Source organism: Rhincodon typus, chromosome 1 (genome assembly GCF_021869965.1).
Source record: "Rhincodon typus isolate 14 chromosome 1, sRhiTyp1.1, whole genome shotgun sequence".
Classification (NCBI taxonomy): Eukaryota; Metazoa; Chordata; class Chondrichthyes; order Orectolobiformes; family Rhincodontidae; genus Rhincodon; species Rhincodon typus.
This window is the reverse complement of record NC_063332.1, coordinates 22,955,301-22,965,520: the sequence shown is the minus strand read 5'-3', so window position 1 is coordinate 22,965,520 and position 10,220 is coordinate 22,955,301. Positions and strand designations below refer to the sequence as shown.

General features: G+C 42.2%; 1 protein-coding gene across 10 annotated transcripts in view; it reads left to right on the top strand.

The window, feature by feature from the left end:
* ctbp1 (C-terminal binding protein 1) overlaps positions 1-10,220 on the top strand; it is a 326,742-nt gene that overhangs the window by 299,296 nt on the left and 17,226 nt on the right. For all 10 annotated transcript variants that reach the window (XM_048599905.1, XM_048599872.1, XM_048599885.1 and 7 more), the window contains 4 exons: positions 927-1,133; positions 1,850-2,064; positions 4,603-4,733; positions 9,361-9,488. In XM_048599905.1, the coding sequence (XP_048455862.1) occupies positions 927-1,133; positions 1,850-2,064; positions 4,603-4,733; positions 9,361-9,488 (681 nt within the window). The remainder of the gene's footprint in view (positions 1-926; positions 1,134-1,849; positions 2,065-4,602; positions 4,734-9,360; positions 9,489-10,220) is intronic.

The window sequence follows — 10,220 nt, the reverse complement described above, 5'->3', positions numbered from 1 at the left end:
CCCTCCCACTCCCTGGACGACATGTCCATCCTGGGCCTCCTCCAATGTCAAATGACGCCACCCAGAAACTGGAGGAGCAGCACCACATATTCCGTCTCGGGAGCCTACAACCCAATGGCCTCAATGTGGATTTTACCAGTTTCAAAATCTCCTCACCCCTGGCCTCATCCCATGACCAACCCTCCCTCTCATTTCCGCCTCCTTGACCTGACACGACCTGTCCATCATCTGTCTCATCTATCTGCTCCTCCCACCTCACTGACCAATCCCCACCGCTCCCTATTTGCACTTACCTATCACCAGCCCCACCCCTCCTCTCCATTTAGTTCTGAGCTCCCTTCCCCCTCCCCCATTTCTGATGAAGGGTCCGGACCCAAAACGTCAATTTTCCTGCTCCTCTGATGCTGCCTGGTCTGCTGTGTTCCTCCAGTTCCACACTGTGTTATCTCTGACTCCAGCATCGGAATTTCTTACAATCTCTCAGGAAATAGCTGCATTGGCTATTCAAAGCCAGAATCGTTTACAGAGCTTGATGACCTATTTAAATACATAACAAAACACCTACAAAGAGGTTCTTTGCTCACCTTCGCACCAACCTGAGTTAAACCCACAAGCTTGAAGAATGATATCGAGCCCCCGACTTGTCACTTTTAGGCAATTTAGCCCCCTGCACCAATCCGAACCATATAGTAACTCTGTTTTGCCGCCCTCAGATGCTTGCCTGACCTGACGTGTATTCCCACCAGTTTCTGCTTTTATTCAAGGAGGAATATTTCATGGTTTTACCAAAGAAGTCTATAATGGATTATTTAGAGTTATTTATTTATGGCAATGCTGTCCATTTTGCATCTAAACTGCAATTAATTTATATGGCATTTGGCTTGATTTTTGTGAATTGACTTGAGAATTGTATGTACTGATTTTAGGTATAGCAGTGTGTAATGTCCCAGCAGCCTCTGTAGAGGAGACAGCAGACTCTACAATGTGTCATATTTTGAACCTGTATAGACGGACCACCTGGCTCCACCAAGCTTTGCGGGAAGGCACAAGAGTTCAGAGCGTTGAACAGATACGAGACATAGCTTCAGGAGCTGCCCGAATTCGAGGGGAGACACTTGGTATTATTGGACTAGGTGAGATGGATGTAAGAAATAAAACAGAAAATGGATCTTAATGTGTGTTAAGTCTAAGGTATTTTTGTCTTGTTATGAGTAAATTGCTGTTGGTTCAAGCAGTTACAATACATGGAATATTACAAAACAGACTGTTTAGTCCAACTAGTTTGTTTTGATGCTCATCTTCCACATGAACAGTTGAAAAACCCATTTTAAAAAATGCCCCACAGCTTAGATCCCTGTTACAAGCTCATTTCAATACAATGTGGTTAAGTTTCCCTTAAATGCCAGCAGAAAAATTAGAGTAAGTGCCAGTATTCCTGCCAGGGCTCCACCTTGCTGCTGGGTGGATGTGTTTGATTTCTGTGTCACTGCTTGACAAAAGATGGTGTTGAGCCTAAGTTTTGATTTTTTTGATAAAATTTCAGCATTCTTTTACTGATTGGAATAAGCCTAGTATAGGCCTTTATTCTCACTATTTTGGCTCTAGTGCGATCATTTTAAAAAAAAAAATCTTGTTCTCTTTGGTGCCTCTCCAGCCCTTTAAATCATCAACCTCATCCTCATCGTGCTGTGGAATGATAAAGGGAGGCATTGAAGCAGTAGTTTTGTTGAAGGGGTAAAATTACAGAGGTTTAAGAGTGGCAAATTAAAGCACTCTGTTGTAATAGAAATCCTAGCACTGTAGATACGCAGTTGCCCTGATGATCTCATGGCTGTTCTTTGTTTTTTAGGTCGTGTTGGTCAAGCATTAGCACTGCGTGCAAAAGCATTTGGTTTTAATGTAATATTCTATGACCCATACCTCTCTGATGGTATTGAACGTGCATTGGGTCTCCAGCGAGTGAACACTTTACAAGATCTCCTCTTTCACAGTGACTGTGTGTCCCTGCATTGCAGCCTGAATGAACACAACCACCATCTTATTAATGATTTTACTATTAAACAGGTACATTTGTGATTTTTCCATTCATGTAGAACAATTTAAAGATGTCTACAGTCTGGATTTGGTCCCAAAATCATGAGATCAAATTATTGAGGTTCCCATCATGACACAAATTGAGTGCAAAGATTAGGAAGCGTACAAATGAGCACAGCTGGTACAGTGATGAATGTTTCAGTTATTATTCCTGTAAAGACCATAAGATATAAAAGCAGAATTAGACAGTTCAGCCTGTTGAGTCTACTCCACCATTTGATCATAGCGGATGTGTCTATCAACCCCATTCTCCTGCCTTTTCCCTGTAACTTTTTGATCCCCTTACTAATCAAGAATCTATCTATCTCTGTCTTATATGCACTCAGTGGTTTGGCCTCCACAGTGTTCTGCGGAAATTAATTCCACAGATTAAACCATCTTCTGGCTGAAGAAATTTCTCTTCATCTCAGTTCTAAAGGGATATCCCTTCACTCTGAGGCTGTGTCCTCGGATCCTTGTCTGCCCTGCTATTGAAAATACCTTCTTCACATCAGCTGTATCCAGGCCCCTCAATATTCTGTGTTTCAGTGAGATCCCTCTCATCCTTCTAAAGTCCATCAAGTATAGGCCCAGAGTCCTCAATTGCTCCTCTTATGACAAGCCCTTCATTCTCGGGGATCATTCTTGTAAGCCTCCTCTGGGCATCTCCAACACCAGCATATCCTTCCTTAGATTTGTAGCCCAAAACTGCTCACAATGTTCCAAACGTGGTCTGACCAGAGCCTTATACACCCTCAGCAGTACATCTCTGCCATTGTATTCAAAACCTCCTGAAATGATTGGTGACGTTGCACTTGCCTTCCTAACGGTCAACTGAATCGGCATGTTAACCTTAAGAGAGTCTTGAACCAGGACTCCCACATCACTTTGTGTTTGAGATTTCTGAAGCCTTTTCACATTTAGAAACACATCTAGATCTCTTCTGACCAAAGTGCATAACCTCAAATTTTCCCATGTTGTATTTAATCTGCTTCTTTTCCGCCCACTCTCCCAGCCTGTCCAAGTCATTTTGCTGCCACCCCACTTCCTCAACACTACCTGTCCCTCCACCAATCTTTGTGTCATCTGCAAACTTAGCAACAATGCCCTGAGTTCCATCGTCCGGATCGTTAATGTATAACGTGAATAGTTGTGGTCCCAAAACGGATCCCTGTGGAACTCCACTAGCCACTGGCTGCTATTCTGAAAAATCCCCACTGTCTGCCTTCTGCCAGTCAGCCAATCCTCAATCCATGCCATAACCTTGCCCCTAACACCATAGACTCTTATCTTATTTAGCAGCTTCCTTTGTAGCACCTTGTCAACATGCCTTATCTGTATTGGTCTTTTGTGCCTTCATTTGATCTGCATATTGGAGCGAAAGTGGATAGGTGTATATTTTCTTTTTAATTTCTGGTGTGTGCATCCGGGATATGATAGTGCAGCTATGGCATAGTGATATTGTCGGTGGACAGTTAATCCAGAGACCCAAATAACGTCTGGGGACCCGGGTTCGAATCCTGCCACAGCAGACGGTGGAATTTGAATTCAATAAATATCTGGAATTATGAATCTAATAATGACCATGAATCTATTGTGGATTGTCAGAAAAACCCGTCTGGTTCACTGATGTCCTTTCGAGAAGGAAACTGCCATCCTTACCTGGTCTGGCCTACATGTGACTCCAGACCCACAGCAATGTGTTTGACTCTGAATTGCCCATGTGCAATAAATGCTGCCTAGCCAGCGATGAATTCATCCCGTTAATGAATGAAGAGAAAACTTGATAGTTTGAAATAACTTATTCGACCTCTACGGATACCGAAGGACTGCTCATGTTGACGGCAAATTCTGAACATTCAACAATGATTCTGTCAAATTGTGAAATTTTAGTTGTTGGTGTTGCTGAAACAAATTCACATTTTGTTTTGTATTTTTGATTCACGTGTTCAAGACGATATAAAAAATGCTTCCAGTTCCACCTTTTATTTCTACATATGTGATTACAAAGCAATCTGGTTGGAATGTTCCACTAAAACAAGCTAAGCAAAGAAGTCAAATAAAAGTAATATTTCACATTACTGTCCTCACAAATACCCTAGTAATATCATGAAATGGTTGACATCTTGGCCTTAAAAAAAAAAATGCAACTTAGACTACTGAAAGAATTGAAACAAATTTAACTGAAAAGAAATGGAGTGGTGTGAGGTCTTAAATAGTATCATTTAATCTTTTGCCATTTTAACAACCTGTTGTTTTCTTTTCAAATGTCTGCAAATAACTCGAATACTAATGAGATCTGCATTCTGCTTCATTTATAGATGATAATATTTCTGTCCCTCTGGAGGCATTCATATTCTGGATCTATTGTTCTGCTTTAGTCAATTAAATGCATAAACTGCGAAATATTATTCGCGGGCTCATTTTCAAAATGTTTCTATTTCCTGTGCCTCCCTTCCTGATAGTAGCCATCAGAAGATGGTGTAAATTGCCGCAGGCTTAACTTTGTGTTTTGTTTTTCCTGTTTAGATGAGGCAGGGCGCATTTCTGGTAAATGCTGCCCGGGGTGGTCTTGTCGATGAAAAGGCACTGGCTCAGGCTTTGAAGGAAGGAAGGATACGAGGAGCAGCCTTAGATGTGCATGAATCAGAACCATTTAGGTATAGTCAAAGTTAAAAGTTTTTTTTCTTTCATCACATAGTGGAAATATGTAAGTAGATTATACATAAAAAGAACTGCAAGTGGGACAACATTGAAGGTAGGGAGAACTTGTTGGAGTAATTCCTCAATTTACTAGAGCCCTTTGGTATAGTGTACATATCCTGCCATAAAACCTTCATGAAGTTCTGCTAGAGGGCCTTTAGGTCAGTGGATGGGCATCTGAGGTGAAATTTCGAAGTGCGTGAAGTAGTGTGGAATGATGATGAACTGGAGAAATGTACTCCACTATTTTTGTAATTGTTGCCTCTACTGTGCTGAATCCACGTGAATGACCAGGAATCAGAACCCAAGTTAGTCATATTAATAGATGAGACTGAGGTGGTGGCTGAGAGATGAGGAAGGAATGAAGTCTGCTGAAGCAACCATGGAACTACAGAATAACTTAAAACTTTCCAAGTGGGAGATGAATTTGAATTAAATGCAAGCTGTTTCACCCCCTAGACAAAGTGAATAACAGACATATTCAGTGAATGGTGAAAGGAAGCTAGAACAGAACCATGTCTGAAATAAAAACGGGAAGCGATGGAAACATTCAACAGGTCTGGCAGCATCTGTGGAGATAGAAACAGAGTTCCTGTTTCAAGCCCAATATAACACCTGTGTCTAACTGTTTTAGACAGCTATGCACAGAGCAAAAGATTTATTGGGTGATGTTGCTAAATCAGTAAACTACAGGAGAGATCATCCTCTGGCTTTCACCCAGGATGTAAACATTGACTGCGTATTGGCCCACAACACTATCTCTGCCCCATTATAACAGCACTTAATCTTTGTCCAAGGAAACCTGAAACATTTACACATGTTCAAAATTGTATGCATCATAGTATTGTAATAGCGTCTGTCATAGTACTGCTCCAAACTTTGGCTTGTGTGACAATCGAATGAATGGTCTTACCTCTTGGATCAGTGGATCTAAGAAGAGATGGCATGCAAAGACCCAGAGGCAGCATGAGGATCAGCCCTTCCAAAAGAAAAATACTACCAACGTTAGAATTCTGAAATAAAAACCGTGCTGGAATTTGAAGCAGGGCTGACTGCACCTGTGGGGAGAGAAATAAGATTGCCCTTCCAGATCTTGTCATGACCTGAAAATTAACACTGTTTCTTGCCCCATATCTACCTCTTTAGACCAGGCAGCATCAAAGGAGCAGGAAAGCTAACATTTCGGGTCAGGACCCTTCATTTCTGAAGAAGGGTCCTAACCCAAAACATCAGCTTTCCTGCTCCTCATATGCTGCCTGGCCTGCTGTGTTCCTCCAGCTCCACACTGTTATCTCTGACTCCTGCATCAGCAATTCTTACGATCTGTACCTCTTTAGACCTGTACTTTTCCAGTATTTTTAAGTTTTGTTCTTCAAACAAGATGGGCATTGCAACTGACAGGCCTTAGCCTCCTGTTGTTGAACAGGAGGTCTTAAAGCAGACAAACCATTTCTTCTGCTTTAGGTACCTCTAATGTCCAAATTCAATTAACCTGCCTCTTGGAGCAAATTCTTGTCAAGGAAGCTGAAAAATGCAAAACTGCGATCAGATCAGATAAAGGAAGGCAGTTAGGAGGAATTGAAAGATCAACTCTTTTAAATCTGAAGTTGTAATGCTAAGGATGTATAGTGCTCCACTGAGTCAGTTGTTGACTATCGCATTCTTTCAAAGGTGTCACAATCACTGAATCAACACTATAAACATCCTTAGGGTTACTGTTGACCAGAAACTCCACTAGACTTGCCACGTAAACAAATGGCTACAAGAGCAGGTCAGAGGCTAGGAATACTGCTGTGAGTAACTCGTCTCCTGCCTCTGCAAAGCCTGTCCACCATCTACAAGGCACAAATTGGAGTGTGATGGAATAGTGCCCACTGCCTGGATGGGTGCAGCCCCAAGACGCTCGACATCCAGGACAAAGCAACCCATTTGTTTGGCACCACATCCACAAGCATCCACTCTCTCCACCAGTGACACTCAATAGCAGCAGTGTGTACTATCTACAGGATGCACTGCAGAAATTCACCAAAGATCCTTTGACAGCAGCTTCCTAACTCTCAACCACATCCACTTAGAAGGACAAGGGCAGCAGATATATGGGAACACCACCACCTGCAAGTTATCCTCCAAACCGCTCACCATCCTGACTTGGAAATGTATCGCTGTTCAATCTGTGTCATCAAGTCAAAATCCTGGAATTCCCACCCCAAGGGCATTGTGGATCATCCTACAGCACGTGGACTGCAGCAGTTCATGAAGGTAGCTCACCACCACCTTCTCAAGAGCAACTAGGGAGCGGCAATAAATGCTGGCCCAGCCAGCGACGTCCACGCTCCAGGAGTGAATACAAAAAAAAGCAATTATACTGCCTGACAGTAGAGTGCTGATTGGCATGCAGACTGTGAAGGGAAGATACGTACCCCAAAGAATGCGCCATTAATGTTGTTTGATAGTTAACTTCCGTCTTTGTTTAAATTTTAAACCAGACAGGTTGACTCTGGTCAGGGTATTGCCCTGAGAATTGAACCAGTGAATTGTTGGCACCCATGTTGTTGAGTTGAAACAAGCGCAGTGTGTGTACACAGTATTCTACTTTCTGCAAAGAACAGGCTCCGGTTTTATTTAATGTAGCTTCAAGCACATGCAGGTGTACCAAGCTAAGCCTGATGGACTGTCCTAACTTGATTGTCAGTGTAATTCTTTGCATACTGAGGATTATTGAACAAACATTGTCTAATTGCAGGACTGCATCTAATGTTGTCAACTCTTGCAAGTTTTATTGAATTGAATTGAATTAGCTTTATTGTCACATATACTCAATGAGTGCAGTGAACAGTTTATGCGTCGCCACTTATAGAGCCGTCTTGGGTCCAAAGGTACCAAGATATAGCTTCTTTAGTTACAAGATCTTAGAAAGCAGGGAAAGAAAATATCCAGCATTGTGGAAATAAAAGTCCAGAACAACGGTCTTCCAACCCATGTCACGCTGGCACCCAGCTTCCAGTCCCCACCAGTCCCTGGCTACAAGTCATGCTGGGCTTCACCTTGGGGCTTATAAGGCTGGCAGATCGCTCCAGTCAGTCACACTGGACCAAAGACACCATGGCGGGAGGCTGCCCTGCTATGTCGCAATGCCATGCTGGGAGACTGCTATGCTATACCAGGAGGTTGCCACACCAGGGTGCGAGGTCACTATGCCAGACTGGGAGTTGTCACCAGAGGCCAGGAGTCATCCATTGGGTGAGAGAAAAAAAATGATTCTGTTGTGATCTTAACTTTGGTCCACTGGCTCACATTCTTTCTCTTCACACCTGCAACAACAGGCGTCCACTTGTTTAAATGCTGGAGGCCCTTCCTTTGGTGCCTGGTTTTGGTGTTCTTAATTAGATGTTGGGTTGTAGCCTCTAGAAATTCCAACAAAAATGCAGTGGCCTTGCAGCAATGGGACCCAGAAACGCAGTCAGAAACCTGACCCAACACATAGATCATGCCCTGGGTGTCTGAAATAGAATGAGAGACATTCCCAACCACACTTATTCTTTACCTTAATAAGCAATAATGATCATTGGGAATCAATTTTAACCTAAGTTCTAAAGAAGGGTCACGTTAACTCTTTCTGTCCACAGATGCTGCCAAACCTGCTGAGATTTTCCAGCAATTTCTGTTCATATTTCTGATGTCCAGCATCCATGGTTCTTTCAATTTTTAACCTACTCTTCCCTGAATTCTTTTAAAATGGATCTTAGAGACTTAACATTCTGTTTCTGCTGAATCATAAAGGCCTATAATTTTGGTTGACGACTGCGGTTAAATGGCTGTGGGGCACCTCGTGGACTTATTCAGCTTGGGGCTCAGTTATATTATTGGGACCTCAACTTGTATTTTAAACTTCAGTAGTGAAGCCAACAGCTGCCAGTTGGAAGAAGTCTTCACCTGTCAGGAAAAACAGAGTGACCCTTGAAGGTGGATGAGAACCTCTCTGTGGATCCAGAAGGATTGGGTTTGCTTTACATGATTCACCTACTTCTGTGTGAATCTTTGGTGACAGTTGTAGGCTTCTCCTTGCCTGAACTTCCTGTGCTGCTCATTTCTGGCAACTGACTAGGGACGCATTGTTGGTAGCCCAGTACTTGAAACAAACACAGGCTCGAACCTCAGCTTGCTGGTGAGGTTTGCTCTTCCCTCACCCCCACCTGTCCAAAATCCACAGGTTTCAAATTGATCTCAAGAAAAGGTGTTTTTGAAAAAAATTCACGTGTTTATTGTGGCTGAGGAACTGTAATAGCTGGAGAAGGATCTTAGATGGTTGTTTTGCCATATGATTAATATAGACCAGTTTGCAAATTAGAGGCTCCCTGTAATGATTTAATCATAAATATAACATCAACACATATGTTTTGTCCGTATATCAGTATCAGTAAAGGTCCATTGGTAGTTATTGATCTGAAGCTATAATTATTAGCTATTTACAAAAGTGAGTACAGTTGGATAGAATTTTGTGCCTTGAATGTGAAAGTATTTCATTGTTTTATTTGGTCAGATGGAATGGATATTAATTTTAAATATATATACATGTGTCTGCAGTTTTAGTCAAGGTCCTTTGAAAGATGCTCCAAACCTAATCTGCACGCCACATGCTGCCTGGTACAGTGAGCAAGCCTCAATTGAAATGAGAGAAGAGGCAGCCCAGGAAATCCGGAGAGCTATAACAGGTAAGCTGTTGTAGACTGTGTCTGAGTCTGATCTTGACTTTATAGACCAGTAGAAGCTGGGCAAGTGGTGAATCATAACCCTGTTTTGCATTTTGCAGCACTCGTATTTCCATTTACTTTTGAAAATTTAAAACCAGGAGAGATTCACTATCACTTATGTACCTGACCATACCAAGTCAAAAATTAACCCAAAGAGTCTTTGCCTCCCATTAAAGCAGTTAGGAAGCTGTGTAATCTTTAGACTTGTAAATAATGCACTGTTAATACTTTAGTTTGCATGTGAATCGCCCACATATGGTGTAAAACAGTTCTTTTTAAAAACAGCGCATTATCACCCTCAGTGGGATTCAAGATAAAATTTTCAGGTTGCGATCTCCAGTACAGCTGTAACTGTCGTGGAGCTCCAACCAGGTGTCAACAGCTGCAAGACCCATTTAAATCCTCATGATTCTTAATAAATGGTGAGCATCACCCAACTGACCGATCCTTGAGATTCTATTCCGGCTCCACAGCAGCCATTGAAAAAGTAGGTGCTTTTTGTTTAAAAGCCCTGCATTTTAAACACTATGTGGGAGCAAATTACTGCAGATGTTGGAATCTGTACAGATTCCATCAAAAATTATTGGACATCACAGCAGGTCAGGCAGCATCCATGGAGAGAAAGCAAGCTAACATTTCGAGTCTAGATGACTCTCCATCAGAGCTCCACTTCAGCTCTGATGAAGAGTCATC